The sequence below is a fragment of the Nannospalax galili genome, unplaced genomic scaffold, assembly GCF_000622305.1.
Source record: "Nannospalax galili isolate Female #2095 unplaced genomic scaffold, S.galili_v1.0 scaffold85, whole genome shotgun sequence".
NCBI classification, from domain to species: domain Eukaryota; kingdom Metazoa; phylum Chordata; class Mammalia; order Rodentia; family Spalacidae; genus Nannospalax; species Nannospalax galili.
In genome coordinates this window covers 3,138,665-3,160,535 of record NW_008358866.1, presented here as the reverse complement: position 1 = coordinate 3,160,535, position 21,871 = coordinate 3,138,665, and the positions used below count along the sequence as shown (strand labels likewise).

At 38.6% G+C, this 21,871-nt stretch overlaps 1 protein-coding gene and 1 pseudogene across 6 annotated transcripts in view; both read left to right on the top strand.

Annotated features, from left to right (window-relative positions):
- The window catches only part of Abcb4 (ATP binding cassette subfamily B member 4), a 92,506-nt gene that overhangs the window by 31,508 nt on the left and 39,127 nt on the right, over positions 1-21,871 (top strand). For all 6 annotated transcript variants that reach the window (XM_008822485.1, XM_029558315.1, XM_029558316.1 and 3 more), the window contains 6 exons: positions 2,318-2,431; positions 3,478-3,588; positions 3,802-3,927; positions 8,215-8,418; positions 9,033-9,203; positions 13,421-13,582. In XM_008822485.1, the coding sequence (XP_008820707.1) occupies positions 2,318-2,431; positions 3,478-3,588; positions 3,802-3,927; positions 8,215-8,418; positions 9,033-9,203; positions 13,421-13,582 (888 nt within the window). The remainder of the gene's footprint in view (positions 1-2,317; positions 2,432-3,477; positions 3,589-3,801; positions 3,928-8,214; positions 8,419-9,032; positions 9,204-13,420; positions 13,583-21,871) is intronic.
- Positions 14,241-14,631, top strand: LOC103725232 (annotated as a pseudogene).

The following is a 21,871-nucleotide window of genomic DNA, read 5'->3' as shown; positions in this document are numbered from 1 at the left end:
CCCCTTTTTTTTTTTTTTTTTTTTTTTTTTACTGTCTGATTTCCTACTGAAGTTTCATAAAGAAGGAATATTGTGTCTGTGGGAATGACTCCTGGTAATGCCTTCTCTTACAAATGGGAATCTTACCTAATCTTGTAACCAAAGTTAATCTTATGTTTTGAGATCATTTAACACTATGCTTGTTTGCAGTGTAAACAATTAGGCCTTGGGCTCCTCTCGTAAGCTAAATATATGCCTTTAATCTCTCATGACCCTTCCTAGTCTCTGACCCAGAATAATATATGTGGTGGGGCATGCCCAGCACTCGGGAAGTAGAGGCAGGCGGATCTCTGTGAGTTCAAGGCCAGCCTGGTCTACATAGTGAGTTCCAGGACAGCTGGGGCTACAGGGAGACCCTGTCCCAAAAAGACCAAACAAAAAACCAAACAAAAAAACCAAACAAACCAGAGACTATCATTGAAAGCAATGAATTATCTTGACTGGGTTGCAGACAGTAGGTGGGATTAGATTGATACCATCCATTTGTGGTTTTGTATGCTGTTCTTTCTGGGTCAGTCAGTGTCAGAAAGGGAAAATCCTTCTCTGGTGAAACAAGGTTCCTCATTTCTTTCCCATGTCATTCTTTCCCATGTACTGTTTCACTAAATACAGACCAAGTTCTTTGTTTGAGAGAAAAGTCCTGAGAGAACTCAGAAGGAACAAGTTTTCAGAATGGATTGGGCTCACTCTTGGTTTTAACAGATGCCAAGGATCGGGCTTTCTTTGTTCAGGCATTGACATGTTATAGCATCTCTCTGTCACATGCATCCTGACTCTGCCATTCACCTGTGATGAATTTGTCCACATTTCTAGTATGTGGACAATGATACCTATGTCCAGGGCTTAGAGGATCATCCAGAGTGAAGGAAGCCCAGAAACTTTCTACAAGAGGGCAGGGCCTCTACACAAATGTCCTAACATCTACTGTGGTGGAGATTTTTTTTTTCTTACCAGTCTTTATCTATATTGTGGTAAGGGATAAATAATTAGCAACATTTGGGTTTTTATTTTTATTTATTATTTTTACTTCATGTGTATGAATACTTTGCCTGCCTGTTTGTAAGTGCCCCTATGTCCTGCAATACCCGTGGAGGTTAAAAGAGAGTGTCAGATCCCCTAGAACTGGAGTTATGGATGGTTGTTAACTGCCATGTGGGTACCTGGAACTGAACCCAGATCCTCTACAAGAGCAGCCAGTGCTCTTAACCATTGAGCCATCTCTCTAGCCCTCAACATTTGGGTTTTGTGTACATGAATTCTACTATCTTTTCAGAAAAGCCAAACTGTATGTTGAAGTTTTACCATACCTGGAAAGAAGGGAATAATTTTTCTTCACTTACATTTTTCTTAAATTATTTATGCTACTAATCTGGCTTCATAAAACTATATTCTGGGATTTTCTATGTCAATTTATTTTCCAATGAAAAAACTATGAAGGTAAATGTGTTGTTTTGTAGGCTATAGTACAGAACATCAGAGTAATCTATTGTTCCATAAATGGGTGGACTGGCTGGAAATAGTCATGTACACTCTTAATCCCCGTGTACAGAAGGCTGTGGCAGGAGGACAGAATAACTACTGTGAGTTCCAGGTCGGCCTGGGCTGTATAGTGAATTCCAGACCAGGCTGGGTTACAGGAATAAACTCCATTTTAAAATAAATAAGGTGAACTGCTAAACTTTTTATCCAAAAAATTGTGTCTAAATGTCCATATTCCTTGACAACAGTACTTTTAAGGAAAATTTCATGGTGCCAAATCTGCCATGTTTCTTATTGAACATTTTGTGTAATTCCTTGCAGAATTAGATATAATGATAAAGGCTTGGCTAATAAGACTGATGGAAAAATATTCTCTCTGGTGGCAGTAGCTTCAGAGCCAGTGAAATAGGTTTCAAAAATCTTTCTTACTGGCAACTGTATGTTCAGAACAAAAGCAACAACTACTTTGGCAAACTAAACAGAAATTATTTTTGAGGCTGGAGAAAGACATTTGGATAATGAAATGCCATATTCATTTTATAAATTTTGCTCTTTACTAAAACTATTTTTATCAAGGTAATGGAAGTACTTATCAGACTAATTATATGGATGTATCACATTATCATGACGTGCCTCATAAAGAGATACAAATATTATGTCTCAATAAGAAATGAAAATTACTATGGAAAGTTTGCGATGATAATCCTAAACTTGATTCTTCATGTAGTGTATACCAGCAAACTGATTTAGAGGACGATAGCCGGTGACCACTGTCCCTCCTGCTTGCTCTTTTGCTCAGGTCTTCTTTTCCATCCTAATCGGGGCTTTCAGTGTCGGTCAGGCTGCCCCTTGCATCGATGCTTTTGCCAATGCAAGAGGAGCAGCGTACACAATCTTTGACGTTATAGACAATGTAAGTCCTGCTATTTTAAGGCTGAGGAAGCCATTGAAGGATAGATAATTTAAGTATGGTTATAGGTTATATATTTTCCCATCAAGTGTAACAAGTTATGTAGTAAGATATGCTGAAATAATAGGAAACTAATGACCTCGTCACAGTAATGGATAAAATGAAATACCACTAAAAGTTTATCTAATAATACAATAACACTAATCTCATTTTGGAGAAGTACATGTAAGTACATGTATGTATTAGTGTGTTTTATGGTGCAGGATAAAGATGGTTCTTTTCCTACTTTATTTCTTTTTCATGCTGTAGCCAGATAGAGAATAATATGATTTCTATATAGGAGCAGATAGATGAATTATTGATAAGACCAAATTAACAGTGAGTTTTGCCATGAAACAGGACTCCCAGATTATCACTGAATGTTTTATTTTGACTTTGAAACAATTGTATTTAATAAATTGAATTGACTACAGTAAAAAAGAAAATAGTTTTGACATACTAAAGTATGTTACTACATTTATATAAAGTTCAAAGTTGATAATTGAAATTAGATAACTAAATCTAGTTCTAAACTCTCAATATATTGTAAATTTACATGGCTCCTAAATAACACTGTGTTAATTATTCAGTCAATCTCCTTGACCTATTCTGTTATTGTCACTATTTAGGAATAAATAAGTTTCACTAAATGCTGAGCTGTTTGGGCTTAGACGTTATGTTTTTGTTATTTGAATAAATATGCGTATCTGGCCATTTGAAACATATATGAATATATCCCAAAGATTTAAAGTGAAATGAAATAAAATGAATATTTCCTATGTACTTTTCAGATAAGCCTGTTTTCTGAAAAGAAACATTTCATTAAATCATACATCACACAAACATCCACACAGACACATGTATGCACACATCTTCGCTGTGAATTTGTTCTCATATCAAGGAAATCATGCTGTTTTAGGTTCTATTTGGGAGATTTGCTGAACCTTATTCCTTAAAAATGTAATTGCTTATTCTATGATGAAATAGTCACTGAATTTTGTTTTATTTAGAATCCTAAAATTGACAGTTTTTCAGAGAGAGGACACAAACCAGACAACATCAGAGGGAATTTGGAGTTCACTGATGTTCATTTCTCCTATCCATCTCGGACTAATGTCAAGGTACTGTCAGTAATATTAGTGGGGGTTCCTAACTCAAGTTGATTGTCCAGTCATCTTACTGAAGTCCCTATTATTTTGATTTTTATGTACTTTGTCCCTTTTTTAAGGGAGTTAAATTCCTTTATTTGATACTATTTTTTTTTCAAATTTTACACAGAATTGAATCTCTCAGAGCTTTTCTGTGAAGTGGCTCTCTCTTGCTTTCCCCTCCAGATCTTGAAGGGCCTCAACCTGAAAGTGCAGAGCGGGCAGACAGTGGCCCTGGTTGGGAACAGTGGCTGTGGAAAAAGCACCACTGTCCAGCTGCTGCAGAGGCTTTACGACCCCACAGAGGGTATGGTAAGTGGGAAGAACCAAGTTCTCCAAAGTGGAAGCTAGGTATGAACTGGCCCTTAAGAACTGGGTTCTTACGAATCTGCATGTGAGTCTGAAATGGGTAAAGGGATACAACATTGTAGCGGGTCTGGATAATACACATACTTTTGGGCTGGTGGGCAAATGCCTCCAATAAAGGCCTTGAAAACCACAGAAGCTAGACAAGACTTTCATCTGTTATCCAAATCACTGACAGCATTGCTTCCAGTGAGTTGCTTGATTTGATCAAACATATTCCATATAGCAATGGTGACAACCTGGTGCTCAGAGCCACTGATATCTTAAAACAGCATTAAAATTTTTTAATTTTTATTTTATGTAGATAAATGTATTACTACAGATATGTAAGTGCACCTGTGTCATGCCATGCCTGCAGACATCAGAAGAAAGCATCAGACCCCTGGAACTGGAGTTACAAACTGCTGTAAGCTGCCATGTGGGTGCTAGAACCCAGGTCCTCTGTAAGAGCAGGCAGTGCTTCTAACTGCTAAGCCATCTCTAACCCCTTAAAACAGCATTGAAAGCCAAGCATGGTGGTGCATGCCTTTAATCCCAACACTTGGAGGCAGAGGCAGGTGGATCTCTGTAAGTTCAAGGCCAGTCTGGTCTGGTCTGAATAGTGAATGCTAGGCCAGTTGGGGCTACAGGGAGACTGTGTTTCAAAAAGACCAAAAAAAAGAACAAAACAACAAAAAACAGCATTTAAATTCAGCAAGTCAGTTGAGTTTTCTTAAGCTTTGAAATATCAAAGAAGAGAGTGAAATGGCATCAAGAAATCTGAATCTCTGAAAGGTACATAGGGCATAAGAATAGGATGGAATAGGGCCTGGAGCGATGGCTCAGCAATTAAGAGCACTGGCTGTTCTTGCAGAGGACCCAGGTTCAGTTCCCAGCACCCACATGGAGACTAACAACCATCCATAACTCCAGTTCCAGGGGATCTAACGCCTTCTTCTTACCTCTGCAGGCATTGTATGACACTTATATGTAGGCAATACATTCATAAAATAAAAATAGTAAATAAGTCTGGAATATTCTCCTTTTATGTCTTTTAAAATTTACAAATTCAGACTTACAGAAAACAAAGCAAGGAACTCACATCACATATACCCTTCAGCTAGCTCTACTAATTACTTATATTTTTATCCACTTGCTTTTTTCGTCTCCTTTTGTGTATGTGTACGTACACATCAAATTGTATTTCCTAAGAAATTCTCTTATATAAACAGGAAATAATTATAAAAATTGTTTAATTTACACTAACACACTAGTCATAGTTTATATTCAAGAGTCCCAAGTTAAAAGCATTGAGTTTACCTAGCATTAAAACATAAATAAACAATTGTGAAACAGAACTTTGCAAGGTGCCCTAGTTCCCTCTCTGTTTCTGTAATAAAAGACCCTGACCAAAAGCAACATAGAAGATGAAACGGTTTATTTGGCTTACACTTCCAGGTCACAGCCCATTGTTGAGGGAAGTCAGGGGGAACTTGAGCAGGAGCTAGAAGTAGAAATAGTGAAGGAACATGGCCTGCTGGCTCTCTCAGCCTCATGCTCAACTAGTTTCCTTATACAACCCAGGACCATCTACCCAGGGACTGGTACCATCCTCAGTAGGCTGGGCCCTCTTACATCAGTTAACAAGCAAGACAATCCATCACAGACATGACCACAGACCAACTTGATAAAGACAATTACTCAGTTGAGACTCTTTTTTTCAAGTGATTCTAGGCTGCATCAGGTTGACAATTAATGCTAACTAGGATACAGGGTAAATGTAAAACAAACAACAATAAAAAGGAGTTAAAATAAGATAGACAAGGGCTGGAGAGATGGCTCAGCAGTTAAGAGTCCTTGCTGCCCAATCATGAAGACTGGAGGTCAGATCCCAGCACCCATGTAGCAAGCCAATTGTCTTGTGTTATGCCTGTAACTCCAGTTCTGAGGGAGGATGGGAATAAGAGGGTCTTTGGGGCTTGTTGGCTTCCAGTTTAGTTAAGAAAACATGAGCTCCAGGTTCAAGAAAAGGCCTTGCTTCAAAGGAATAGGTGGAGAATAATAGGAAAACATGTTATGCCCTCTACTAGCCTACACACACAGGTGTACACACACACACGCGTGCACACACACACACACACACAAACCTTTTTTACAAAAAAAGATTTCTTAGAAATGAATAAAAAGTTTTCTGTGACATATGATATTATTTATATGCTTAATAAGTCTCCTTGGGAAAATCTGATACAACTACCTTCATTTAATGAAGTAAACTATAGTTTAGTTCAAATGTTTTCTTTATTTTTTTTTTTTAATAACCTAGTTGAGCTTGGAGAGATGACTCAGTGCTTAAGAGCACTGGCTGCTCTTGAAGACTACCTGACTTTGGTTCCCAGTACCCACATGGTGCATGGTGGCTGACAATCATTCATAATTCCAGTTCCAGGGGATCTAATGCCTTTTTCCAGCCTCTACAGGCATTGCACATAGGTAGTATACATATATACATGCAGGCAAAAACACTCGTACATATAAAATAAAAATAAATAAATCAAAATACACTTTAAAGAATCTCTCAAAATACTGATTGAGGACATATAACCAAAAATATCCTTCCTAAATTATTAATGGAGTAATACATATTTTTTAGAAACTACATATTTAGAACATTTTTAGAAGCTACATAGCCAAGAAAGATGGGTGTAGAAATCTAGGTCAGCAGAGATTTTACAACTCAGGGTTATTCACTGTTCATGTTGTTATGTAGCAATTTTCTTAGCACTAAAATAATGAAAAATGTCCAGGAGAAAAGTTTAATTCAGTTTTTCTATAACCTTCTCTCAAAAAATTAATAAAACTATCATAAGAGAAAAGAATAAATTGTAGCATAGGATTTCTGATCCATGAAAAAAACATTACATTTAGTATTTGAGAAATTAATGTGAATCTATGAAAGCAACCCTGTTGATTATAGGATATGAATAAGCAAATCTGTTGAGAATATAGATTTACAAAAGGTTTTGAGAAATGATCAGTTTGAACTATTGGTTACTGGTGCTTCTGGGGGAGAAACAGTCATTTCTTCAGTTGTATGCCCACCAGGCCCCAATGGATAGTTGCAAACCCATGGTCACACAGGGGCCCTGTTTAAACTTAGTGGGTCAAAAAACAAAACAAAAGGACATGAATGTGGGAAAGAGATTTGTAGGGAGGAGGGGGAGTTCACTGGGGTGAGAGGGAGAAAGGAGAGGGTTATGGGTAAGAATAAAGAGAATACTTTATATACATGTATGAAATTGTCAAAGAACAAATTTAATTAATTAAAAAATGAACAGCTTCACAAAGATTTATTATTTGTCTAGCAAACAGAAAAACAAACAAAAATGAAGTGATAGACCCCAGTGCTAGTAAGGTAAAATGAAGTAGATATGTTGACATTGTACATTATTAAAATTTGTAAAGACTTTTTTATTTAGCTTTTATTCCTTGAACAAGAAATGCCTAGCAGATACCAATCATATGGTTGAACAGTTGTTATTAAGGAAGAACAATAAATTGTTTTTTTTCAACTTGGTAATTCTTTGCTTTCACAACGACTTTTTTTTTCTTTGGTTTTTGAGACAGAATCTCCATGTAGCCCCAGCTGGCTTGGAACTCACTGTGTAGATCAGGCTGGCCTTGATCTCATAGAGATCCGCCCGCCTCTCTCAAGTTGCTGAGATTAAAGTTGTGCACCATCATGCCTGGTCCACTTTTACACTGATTTTTGAAGGAAAACAAATGTCCAAAAAGTAGGACACAATAAAATAAATTATGATATATTAAGTATAGCAAAATTTCAAAATGCCATCACAAGTATATGGAAATGAGTTAGGTATGTGAACATTTTAATTTATTAACATTGGTAAGTGAAAACAATGGCATGCTAAAACATAGCTGGGGCTGGAGGTGCAGCTCAGTAGCAGAACCTTGCCCAAGTATATGGAAGACCCTGGGTTCATTCTTCAGCACTACAACAGACAAACAAATATATAACCCAAAACAGCTTATGTAAAATAATCCATTAATAAAAAATGTGAAAATATCAGGAGAAAGTAGAAGTGCTTTATTTATCCTGCATATTACTGTTTAATTGTTATTTCTAACTTCTGAATAAGTTCAATATTTGCTAAGACTTTCTCATAATAAAGAGTCCTGATGCTTTAGATATCAGGCTGCTTAAAATACTGAATAGGAAATATTCCTTTCTTTCAGATTAGCATCGATGGTCAGGATATTCGGAACTTCAACGTAAGGTACCTGAGGGAAGTAATTGGAGTTGTGAGTCAGGAGCCAGTGCTGTTTTCTACCACAATTGCTGAAAACATCCGTTATGGCCGTGGGAATGTAACAATGGATGAGATAAAGAAAGCTGTCAAAGAAGCCAACGCCTATGAGTTTATTATGAAATTACCACAGGTAAAGCCTCCCTTGGACTTGGAATCGAAACACGTGGGACTGAGTTCTTACTTCAAAGGTTAAGCTAATATTTGGGTTATGATGTTGTACAAACTTGCTGGATAAATCTCTTGAATGATTCAGTTGGGGGTTTAAAGAATATATTCTGTAGGTAAACAATATAAAATTATATACAGAATATGTCTTGGTAATTGTCTTACAATTCAATGTTCATTTATTATAATTTATGAGACATTATGATAGTCATTGCTCTAAGCTGCCTTCATATACTTCTCCAGACTCCCTATACTTTGTATTTAAAACACTTAAAGAAGGGCTGGGGATGTAGCTTAGTGGTAGAGGGCTTGCCTAGCATGCATAAGACCCTGGATTTGATCCCCAACACTGCAAAATTGAATGAACGAATGAATATTTCAAGAGCTTTTCCATGGTTTCTGTCTTTCTTTTTTTGTCTTTTTGAGACAGAGTCTCCCTGTAGCCACAGCTGGCCTGGACCTTGCTATGTAGACCAGGCTGGCCTCGAACTCACAGAGGTCCACCTCCCAAGTGCTGGGATGAAAGGCACGTGCCAGTCACCACGCCTGACTGAGCTTTTTCCATGATTTCTATTGTAGAAATTTGACACCCTGGTTGGAGAGAGAGGAGCCCAGTTGAGTGGTGGGCAGAAACAGAGAATTGCCATTGCCCGTGCCCTGGTTCGCAACCCCAAGATCCTCTTGCTGGATGAGGCCACATCAGCCTTGGACACAGAAAGTGAAGCTGAGGTACAGGCAGCTCTGGATAAGGTCAGTAGACCATAAACACCTAGGGTGTGGGTAGAGAGATGGGACTTTTTGTGAATTTTTGCCAGCTCTTTGGGAGTCTAGATTGATAAACAAACACACAGAGCAAATGAGGCCATCTCCTGGGGATTTATTGATTTCTTCTGACCAGTTGCATTATCTTCAGAGAGGGTGAATGATCCAGGCTGGCTTCCACCATGGTGAGTGAACCAAAGCTTGGGGAAAGAGACATGCAGCTTTGTTTCCTTCTTACACCTGGGTAATGTTTGACAAAATAGTTGTGCTAAAACACGTGAAGAAATCAGAAAATCTATAAAGATGATTTTATGTATAAAATACACAAAAATTCAATTAAAAAATTTTAAAGTAAATTAGGATATTGTAGTTAAAAATAATTATTTAGGTTGTATAGTTCAGTTTATAATTAAAAGCATTCTTTAAAGTCAGATTCTTTATCAGGTTTTTGCTTCGATCAGTACAATTTCTTTTAAAGTTCACTTTGCAGATGCACCTGCTCTGTAAGTTGCCCAATGAGTATTAAAAAGAGTATCATTAATGTCTTCAAAAAAAAAATCAGAAAATCGTTTAAATTTTCCAAGTATTTCTCTATAATTTTTGATGATGACAGTGTTGTTTTCTTTGGTATACAGCACCTTATTCAAAAGTTTAAGCTATTTCTTTATTTATTAATTTTATTAAATAAGGAAAACAAATGCTTGCATTAAATATATGGAAATAGATATGAATAAATATATGTGAATATACACACGTGTATATACACACACATCTTAACCTGGCTACCTAGATACTGGTTCAGATTAAAAATAGCTCAAAATACTATTTCGAAGCAATTAAGTTTCATACCTGCTTGCACACTTAACCTCATCCTAGGAGGGACAAAAAAATAAAACCCAAAAGTTAGCTTTCATGATGATTTTCATAAATATATTCAAAAAAGCTGCATTTGCATTTTGATGTTTTTGTCAATGTTCCAGAAAGACTAACAGACTTCCACTAGTACTTCCTACCTTTCATCCCCACACATGTAAATTAGGAGAAAGTCCAACTTTCTGGACAGTTGTTGTCCTTGTACCTGGAATATTTGCCAAAGTCTTATCATCGGGGTGTCTGAGAGCTCTGGGAAAAAAAATCTATTTGTGTAGCTTTACTTTGGACAGCACTTCTAGGATAAGGGTGAGAGTTTTTAACTTTTAAATTCACAAACATGTATTTTGTTCCTGCCCCACCACTCATTCACTCACAAGTCTGGCAACATAGTCACTGTTAGCAAATTAGTCAGATTGTTTTCTTCCATGTGTTATACAGCTTCTCCATCAGTAAATTCTTGTGAAGGCTGCTTCAAGGTTCACTTATATACAAAAAGTCAAGGAATAGTCTTAAATGTTGTTCAAAAGAGCTACGTTCTGGTCTGTCATTTTTGTGATGCTACTTTTTTATGTTTTCTTAAACACAGTGGAGTCATCTGGATTTATTTAATCATGAAGACTAAAGTAGAAATACAACATTCCTCCCCCCCTCACAGTTACACAGTTATCTCCATACTATTTATTTCCAATCTGAGACAATTCTCTACTAATCGTATACTAAGCTTGTAAATGTTTTATTATCCAGTTTTGTTCTACTAATTAGTTATAGCTTCTCAACTTCAGCTGCTGTAGATTTTGTGTCTTGCTATCTGATGGAGGTATTCTGCCCTTATTAGCTTCTTTTTCAGAATCTGACTAGCTATTGTTTCAAAAATTAAAATATAGCGGCTGGAGAGATGACTCAGTGATTAAGAGCAATGGTTGCTCTTGCAGAGGACCCAGGTTTGATTCCCAGCACCCGCATGGCAGTTAACAACTATCCTTAACTCCAGTTCCGGGGATTCTAATGCCCTCTGCTGATTTCCGTGGGCATCACATGCCACAGGTGCACTTAAAAACATGCAGGCAATGCACTCAAACACATAATATAAAAATAATAAAATATTTTTTAAAAAATTAAAATATAAATCATACATCATGAAAATTTCCATTTTATTTTCCAGTTTCCTACTTTTTAGCTGGAATTATATTAAATGTATTTTAGATGTTATTTGTAAACATAATTGTTAACGATACATTAACTTGTATCAAAGTAATGTATTGTGGCTACTTATGAAGATTCTGACAACTCACCACTAAAAAACCTTGCAATTAAAAAATAAAATAAAACTGGGTTAGAATCACCAAACAAAACAAAACAGAAGTTTCTATTTAAGAATGTATAATTTGGGGCTGGAGAGAAGGCTCAGCAGTTAAGAGCACTGACTGCTCTTACAGAGGACCCTGGTTCGATTCCCTGCACCCACATGGTGGCTATGAACTGTCCTTAACTCCAGTTCCAGGAGAATCTGAAGCCCCCTTCTGACCTCTGCGGCATTGCATGACATGGGTGCACTCATACATACATGCAGACAATATACTCATACACATAAAATAAAAATAATAAAATAAAATTAAAAATAAAAATAAAGAATGTATAATTCAAAGCCTTTAATCCCAGCACTTGGGAGGCAGAGGCAGGCAGATCTCTGTGAGTTCAAGTCCAGCCTGGTCTACATAGCAAGTTCCAGGTCAGCTGGGGCTACAGGGAGACCCTATCTCATAAAAAAAAAAAGAATTTATAATTCAGTGGCATTTAATATGTTCACAAGGTTATGCAATCATCAATATTATCTAATTTTCACTGCCCCCAAAGAAACTAGTTGACTACTCCCCATGTCACTCACTGTCAAGTCAGTCCTTCACAGCTGCAAAGCTGCTTCTGTCTCCAATGGCTTTGCCTAGTCTAGACTGTGGTCTTTTATGACTATCTTTAAATTTTTAATTTTAATTTTATTGTGTATATATGTACGTGATGTGTATGTGTGGATGCATGTGCCACAACATACACATGGAAGTTAGAGGACAACTTTGTAGAGCTGATTCTCTCCTTCCATCTTTATGTGGGTATAGGGGATTGAACTTAGGTTACCAGGCTTGTGAGACAAGCACCTTTATCTGCTGAGCCATCTTACAGACCTTTATTACTGTGTTTTTTTTTGTTTGTTTGTTTTTGTTTTTCGGTTTTTGTTTTATTTATTTATTTTTTTGCCTAGTACAGTATTTCCAAGCTTCATCAATGTTTAATTGGCATCAAATCTCATTCCTTTATATGGCCCGGTGATATGACCTTTATTTATTTATTTTTTTGGTCTTTTTGAGACAGGGTCTCCCTGTAGCCACAGCTGGCCTGCATTTGCTATGGAGACCAGGCTGACCTTGAACTCACAGAGATCTGCCTTCTTCTACCTCCCAAGTGCTAGGATTAAAGGTATATGCTTCCACACCCAGCTTGGTTAACCATTTTTCAATGGATGCACTTTTGGATTGTTCTTTAGTTATTATGAATCTAGCCTGTCTTTCTTATTCATATTTTAATTAGTTTGGTGACTTAAACTGTATTACAATCATCCTAATGATGTAGGCAATGGTCTTAAGAAACTGTTGGTCAAATAGGACTTATAAGTACTGGCAAAAGTAACCACTATTAATGACATAACAGTAATAATTTGGTGGATATTATCCAGGGTTTAAATGTTCATTAACTCCATGAAGGCAACATGTAAGGTTAGAAGGGTGATCTGAAGATTTCAGCATCTATAAAAGACACCGTGTGTCCTTCTTAACAGGAAGCGGTATGGGCCCAATTCAGAAGATCTTTGGGCCATAGTTTGAGCTATCCTTATCCCACCTACACTGAAGTCTTATAGTCTATCAAAATTACAGTTAGGATCAGGCTCTGGAGAAGACTCAGCAATGACCTCTCTAAAACATTTTTACCAGAGTCTCCAGCACACCACACAACTCAGAGCCAGAGCTTTGCAGACAAATCTGCAAACAGTTGATGGGTCAAACCTTTACTTAATTTTCTTGAGTATCAGGTACCATCATAGGCTTCCAGAGTAGTCTGTTCTCACACCAAAAGGGTTGGCCACCTACCTAGTCCAGAACTCATCTGTCTTCTCTTTTATAGAAGAGTGGTGCCTGTGCCCTAGTCATGTAAAGATCTGGAATATAAAGTACTCTCTCATCATCTGCAAATAGCATACACCAAGGACTTAATGTGTGTGATAACCGACAGCATGCCAGTACTGTAACCCTGATGCACCACAGTTTCATCCTTTTCCCCTTTAGGCCAGAGAAGGCAGGACCACCATTGTGATAGCTCACCGACTGTCTACAGTCCGAAATGCAGATGTCATTGCCGGGTTTGAGGATGGAGTCATTGTGGAGCAAGGAAGTCACAGTGAGCTGATGAGGAAGGAAGGGGTCTACTTCAAACTTGTTAACATGCAGGTACTGACTGCCCAGGATTTTTTTTTTTTTTCTGTTACTGTCTGGTTGCTGATATAATAGTCTTTAAATTATCAAAATTGATTACGGTTAATGGTATACCGAAAAGTAGGAACTGGGATGAGACATAAAAATAAAGTAAAACTGAAATCTTAATACAGAGTCTAGGGAAAAGAGAAGGGGTTGGTGGAAGAAAGACAAGTGTCAAAAACATGATAATGTGTTCATTAGGACAGTGAGTGTTGATTTCCTGGGGAGGTGTTTCCTACTGTAAGACTGGGGACTATCCCAGCCATGCCACTTAAAAATGCTTCACAGGACAGACCTAGAAATACCAAACAAGATTTGTGGCTCTAGGAAGTGAATAGTTTGTCTTAAAAAATTGCTTACTCTATTTTCCCAACTCATGTTTTAATGAGAATTATTCGTGTGTCTTATTAAACATGGTATTTTATTGCGCTTTAACACAAGTAAAGGTGCACAATAAGTAACCTAAAATTTTCCTATGACTATAATTCATAAATTTTCAAATTCTGTACATTTAGTTTAATATTGTGACGGGCATATTCACATGCATTCTGGGTTTTCTTCTTTCACATTTGAGGTGACATTGTTAAAATATCATGATTTTGAGAGAGTGGCTGCCGCGGGACGCGCCACTATGTCTCCCAGCTTGCTGCGGCTTTTGCCCCAGCTCCTCATGCTGGGGTTCGGACTGGTGCTGATGCGCGCTGCAGCCAGGTAGCAGGCACCAGGCACCACCCCCTGTTGTAGCGGCAGCTCCCGGAGCGCGGACTTGGACAAGTGCGTGGACTGTGCGTCCTGTCCCGGGCGACCACACAGCGACTTCTGCTTGGGATATGCCGCGGCACCTCCTGCCCGCTTCCGGCTGCTTTGGCCCATCCTGCGGGGGCGCTCTGAGCCTGGCCCTAGTGCTGGCCCTGCTTTCCGGTTTCCTGGTCTGGAGACCGTGCCGCAAGAGAGAAAAGTTTACCACCCCGATAGAGGAGACTGATGGAGAGGGCTGTCCAGGTGTGACATTGATCCATTGATGAACTCCGATGAGCTGGTGCCCGTTCATCGTTCATTCATTCATCTGGAGCCAGATTGGCTTTCCAGACACAACGGAGCCAGACTCTTCCAACCATACGGGGGTGGGGTGAGGTGATGATTCACCTCCAAGGACTGGGCTGGGGATTCAGGGGAGCCCTCCAAGGTGTCTGAGTGCCCTGTCTCTGGCTCCAGGATGAGGCCAGCATGAGGCTGTCATCTGGCTCACAAAGCAACTCAAAATGACTAAGAAACTGCAGTATTTGCACAAAGGTGCCTCTCACCCTAAGTCCAGAAGGTCTGGCTGACTTAAGGGGCAGACACAACACTAGATCCCACCCACTCTGATTGACTGAAAACCTATCCTGGGTTTCAGCCTATTGGGGTTAGAGACCTGTTTTTAACACTAGGGGGCTGGCTCTCTGGGAGGGCTGGCCCTAACATATGGACCCCCCCCCCTCCCCCGAGTCCCCCAAGGGGTGGAAGAGGAGATATTTATTTTGGGGAGAAAGTTTGGAGGGGAGGGAGAATTTATTAATAAAATAATCTCTAACTTAAAAAAAATCATGATTTTAATTAGCAGTAGTTACAAGGAATGTGTGGAATTACTTGCTCTTTGAATCTGAATACCTGATTTATTTCAGTATTTTTTCTATTTTAAACATTTTACGTATGAGAAGAAGCAGGCTGGGGAAATGTATTTAAATTTTTTCCATTTCCTGACAAGCAACAACTGAGTTTCAGTTTCTGCATTTGGAATAGTAAACTTACCGTGAGTGATTGTTATAAATTTAAGAAATAAACAACTGGTGGTTGCTTATTTCACAGAAAAAGTTGGACCTATAGAAGAAGAGAATAGAATAATGGTTAGTAGATGCTGGAAATGGTGGGAGGGACAGGGAAAGGATGGTTAGCAGGTATAGAGGGGAAGGCAGAGGGGAAGAATAAAGAATATTCTGGACACAGTGGGGCAACTGCAGTTGACAACAATGAATAATGTATTTCAAAACAACTAAAAGAGAGAATTTCTTTTTAGTTCTGGGGATTGAACCCAGGGCCTTGTTCATTCAAGGCAAGTGTTCTGCCACTGAGCTATATTCCCAGCACAAAGAGAAAGAATTTTGAATGCTTCCAACAAAAATGATGTCTGGAGGTGATCAATAGGCTAGTTACCTTTATCAGTCTTAATGACAACATACCTGTGTTGAAATATCACACTAGTAGCTAGGGAGATAGCTCAGTCTATAAAGTGCTTGCCCTATTAGCATGAAAACCTGAGTTTCTTCCTGAAAACCTGTGTAGAAAAGCTGGGCAGGGTGGCATGCACATATGTAATCCCAGTGCTGGGAGGCATCCACTCTAGCCTAATTGGCAAGTTACACACTAATGAGAGATCCTGTTTGAAAAAAGAAAGAAAGAAAGAAAGAAAGAAAGAAAGAAAGAAAGAAAGAAAGAAAGAAAGAAGAAAGGAAAGAAAGGAAGGAAGGAATCAAGAAGCAAGTGGACAGCACCTGAGAAACACCTGAAGTTGTCCTCTGGCTTCAATTTGCACATTCACACAGCTGCACACATTCTCACACATACATTTGCACCCCCACATGAACACGTGCACATACACATACACACACACACACACACACACACACACACACACTCAAAGTACCATACTGCACCCAATAAATGTGTATAATACATGTCAAAACATGTATATTGGGGCTGGAGAGATGGCTCAGCGGTCAAGAACACTGATTGTTCTTGCAGAAGACCCAGGTTCGAATCCCAGCACCCACATGGCAGCTAATAACTGTCCGTAACTCCAGTTCCAGGGGATCTGACAGCCTCTTTGGTCTTCTGTGGGCATTGCTGACCTGGGTGCACTTACCTACATGCAGGCAATACACACATACGCATGAAATAAAAATAATATTTTTAAAAAACAAATATTAATATATTATGTATATAACAAATCCTTAAAAGAAAAAAATAGCAACATGAATATCTGCATATATTGACAATTACTGAAATATTTGAAAGGGTGAATTTATGATATTTTAATTATGTCTCAATAGATTTTTTTTTTTTTTGGTCTTTTTGAGACAGAGTCTCCCTGTAGCCCCAGCTGTCCTGGAACTCACTACGTAGACCAGGCTGGCCTTGAACTCACAGAGATCTGCCTGCCTCTGCCTCCCAAGTGCTGGGACTACAGGCGTGCGCCACCATGCCTGGCCTTTAATAGGTTTTTTTAAAAGAGACTGACACGAAGTATACGCATGCTCTAGATGGTTATTACAACTTTCAAATTCCCAAAAGTGAGTATATCAAAGGAAATATAGAAAGTTTTGGGTCTTTTTTTTTTTTTTGACAGGTTCTCCCTGTAGCCCCAACTGGCCTGGAACTCCCTATGTAGACCAGGCTGGCCTTGAACTCACAGAGATCTGCCTGCCTCTGCCTCCCAAGTGCTGGGATTAAAGGTGTGCGCCACCATGCCCAGCTGAAATGATAGAAAGTTTTATAATTTAGACTTACACAAAGCCTCTTTATCATTTTGCTAATTAAAAGTATATACAATTGGATGGTTAGTGTTAATTGTTAACTTGATAAAATCTAGAATCCTGTGAGAGTCGGGCCTCTGAGCCTACCTGTGGGAGATTGTCTTGATTTCGTTAATTGATGTGGGAAGACACATCTTATTTGTGGATGGACAACTCTCTGGGCAGGGGATCCTGCAGAGAGTGGAGAGGGAGCTAAGTTGCAGCATTACTGCTCCCTGCTTCTTGCCTGTGGATGCGACATGACCAGCTGCCTCAAGCCCCTCTAGCGAAGAACTGGAACTGCTAGCCAACCAACCCTTTCTCGCTCCCTAGTGTTGCTTTTGCCAGAATGTTTTCCATAGCAACAGGAAAAGAAATGAAGACAATAATGGTACTTTGAATCCATTTTAGTTTTTTTCAGTATGATTATTAGAAGGCAGTGTGATTTTAACTATGATAACATGAGATTCTCAAGTGAAACAACCCTTTGTCCTTGACGGTCCCACTTCTTTGTTATCCCTAGGACTGGCCTTCCACCACTATAAGGACTTTGGCTGGGAGACTGCCAGACTGCTCTAATCTTTCTGTATCATATTCTCTAGGCTTTGTTTCCTAGGGAAATGTATACATTTTTTTCAATCTAAATGGTAGCCCAGTATGATTTTTTAAAAATAAACAAACTAGGCCATAGCTTTAAGCAAGTCATTTAGCCAAGTTTGGTCTTGCTATATTATATTGTTAACTTAGTAGTGCTTGCGCTCAAGTATCCTTGGATGCTCCTACAGCTCTAGAATTCTTTGATTCTTTGTGAATATTTCCACCTTGGTAGCTCATTCTGCTTACTTTTGATTTGGGCTTTGCTTCCCAGTTCCTTGCTGGTCTTGTTGGAGAGATGGAGGATGGAGCCATGGTGAGCCTGCGGGTTCACATGCTACTCAATTTAGTGCTGCTGCTTTCTTTCAGCTCTCAACCTAGTTTCCATTCAATTTTGTCTTGGCTTTGGTTCTCCATTAGGATTCAGTTGGCTCTTAGTTGTGCCTTTTAAACAGATCTTAATTTTTTCTTATATAAATGTAAAATATTTTTGTTCCTCAAATCCAAGCATTTTGAAAAATCTAAGTTTTTCTCTAAAAGTAAGACATTGGCATCACACACAGCTAATTTGATGTCTATTCTTCATCTTTATTATGTAAAAGAACGAGATGGTACCTTTAGATTTCTTACTGTTTGTGGGATGGAGTATTACTTCACATGTTCGTTGGCAATCTATATTTTTTTTCCTCTGGGAAAAGCATTTTGTCCTGTATTGGGCTGTTTTTCTATTGTAGTGCTTGTAATATTCTTATTAATAGGATCTCTTTGCATAAGAATGAAATTTGCTAGTGTATTAGTTACTTTTCTGTTGCTGTGATAGAAACACTGATCAAAACAACTTATAGAAGGAAGAGTTTGTTTGAGCTTACGGCTCCAAGGGGCAAGAGTCTATCATGGCAGGGAGGCATGGTGGCAGAGGTGTCTGGAGGAGGAGCACAAGCTAGGCTCTACATCTTCAAGCAGGCACAGGAAGCAAAGAGAGCAACCGGAGGTCCAGAAAGGCTTAAGAACTCTCTAAGCCCACCCCCAGTGATGTGCTTCCTCCAGGACAGCCACACCTTCTAAGACCTCCCAAAACAGCGCCACCATCTGGGGACAAAATATCCAAATACTTGGAGCCTATGGGGACATTTTCATTCAAACCACCATAACTAGCATGATGTTTTCTTGCATGTATGAAAAGATTTGTTTCTGTTTTTTTCCTTCAAACTTTACTTTGTTGTTCATTTAGCTGTCATAAAGAAGCTTTAAATTACGTGAAATTAGACCATTATTTTTTTCCTCCATATCATTGGGATTTAGGGTTGTTCTTGGCATGTTCGCCCACATTTCCTTTCAGCACTGATTGTATTACCTTTCACAATAGAGTCATTAAACCAGTTGAAATATATTTGAATGTTAGAAATGAGGGCAATTGATTTGGTGAAAAGTGACCATTTTGGCTTGGGATCTCAATGGCCTCTCAGCTGAAGCATCCAATATCAACTCCCTGAATACTTTAGGTAAAGGGACAAAACAATTAATATTTAGAGAGAGACAGATCATAGAAGGAGGTTAAGCTCTGAATGAGTTTATGGAAACTCTCTGTTGGGATGGAGCTTTCAATAGCATGAGTGAGATTAGCCATCAAGGGAGGTGTTCATGGCAGGCAGTCCAATTTGACTCACCATGAGCTAGATTGGTGGTGGTGGGAGGGGTCCAGGCTTGAGCAGTTGGTTGGCAAGGACAAACAACTTTTCAGTAGTGTTACAGTAGATGGATGTGACAAGAAGGCAAGAGATCAGTTACAAGACTAAGTCTTTGACTTAGGTTGTTATTTTGCTGATAGGCAAGATCTACCAAGTGGGACTTACTGCATTGTGATTCAAGCCAGTATTTAAACAGACGAACAATAGTGTGTCAGATGTTGAAAGCTGGAAAGCTGAGACAGTATGCAGAGATAAAGATAGATAGGTACTGCTGGTGCAGTTAGGCACTAGCCATAGGACTGGGTTTAAGGAGAGGAACTAGAGGAAGACATGACTATAAGAGCTAAGGTCCTAGCAAAACATGAAGAAATATGCTTGGACATGGGGGAAGCAAGCAGGGAAACAGACTCACAAAGTCCAGCTCCTGCAAGGACTGAGGTTCCCTGTGAGCTAGACTTTATATTACCACCCTCTAGCTCATTTAAGGAAAGAATTTATTTCAAAACTGTCAATGAGGCTAAACCTGCTGGTGGGTTATCTGGGGTGAGGTGTAGTCAAAGCAGGACAGCCCAAATGGAGGAGGGAAGGTACCTAAACTCAGCCAGCTGCAGCAAGCAATTTTAACTGCCCCCATGGGTAGGGTTCAAGCCCTATGAGTTAGCTTTCTTTGCAACTTTTCAAATGAGCTAGGGATCATGTTTCTATTTATTCTTCTTCCCTTTCATGGTGCTCATGATTTGTTCTCTGGATTCCCTCATATTAAGGAGATTCCTACATATCTGCTGGGTTATGAAAGTTTGCCTTTGTATAACTACAAGATATAGGTGTAGGAAAGGATTTTCTAAACCAGACATCAATTTCTCAGGGAACAAGGTCAAGAATCAACAAATGGGACCTCATTAAACGAAAAAGCTTCTGTACATCAAAGGAGGCAACGAGGGAAGTGAAGAGAAAACCCACAGAATGGGAGAAAATCTTCACCAGCGACACATCTGATAGAGGTTTAACTTCCAGAATATGTAAAGAACTCAATAGACAAAGAATCAAGAAAGGAAGTAAACCAATTAAAAGATGGGCTAAGGAGCTGAACAGAGAGTTCTCAAAAGAAGAAATAAAGACAGCTAAGAAGTATCTTAAAAGGTGTTCAACATCACTAGTAATTAGGAATGCAAATTAAAACCACTTTAAGATTTCATCTTACCCCAGGCAAACTGACTAAGATCAAGACAACAAATGATACCAAATGTTGGAGAGGATACGGGGAAAGGGGAATGCTCATCTACTGCTGGTGGGACTGCAAACTTGTACAACCCCTATGGAAAGCAGTGTGGAGAACTCTTAAAAAACCACAAATGAACCTACCATTTCACCCAGTTATACCACTCCTTGGCATATACCCAAAGAACTCATCCCATTGCAGAGACACTTGTACATCCATGTTTGTTGCTGCTCTTTTCACAATAGCTAAGAGATGGAAGCAACCTAAGTGTCCCTCAACTGACAAGTGGAAAATGAAAATGTGTTCATTTATATGATGGAGTTTTACTCAGCAGTAAAGAAAGATGAAATCATGAAATTTGCAGGTAAATGGATATAACTAGAAACTGTTATACTAGGTGAAGTAACATAGACTCAGGAAAAAAAAACTGACATATGTTCTCCCTCTTATGTGGATCCTAGCACCAAATCCTTTTAAGTGAGTATGTATTCAGACATAACTAAAGGAACCAGGATAATGAAAAGGAACCAGGAAGGTAAAGGAAGAGAAGAACAGCAGGAAACAGGTGTTAATAAGTATTAAAATATGTATTCTTGCATGTATGAAAAGATTTTTTTCTGTTTTATGTATTAAAATGGGGTTATTTTAAGGGGGGCAGTTATACAAGGAACCTTGGGGATAAAGGGAAAGAAGGGGCTCAAGAGAGGTGGGACCATAGGAGAAGTGCATTATTAAGGGAGAAATGGGAAAAATTGGGGCACTTTAAATGGGGAAACCATGGTGGAAGGATTAGACAATGCAAGAGATAAATAATGCCTAGCTAGATTAAAAAAAACAGTTTGATTATACAAAATAACTCTGAAGGAAATCTGATTTCAAACATTTTCATTAGCACCATTTTCCGGGACACTACTTTGTGTCTTATTGAAGCATTAAGCTTCCTGTATATTTTTTTCCCTTTTTGGCCATTATGCTAAGGATATATAATTTCAGCTGAATTAGGTATCTTGTGACAGGGCAGTAAGTATGCAGTTATCTCATTATTACTAGTCATAATTGATTACACTTGGATCCTTGCTGCCTGGGTATGTCTATAAAGTCATCGGGTAGATTTCAATGGTAATGTTTATCACCTCTACAAATTAACATGACATAAATTTCCATGCTTCCTCCTCAAATATAATACATTATTTAAAATTTGTTGACTTTT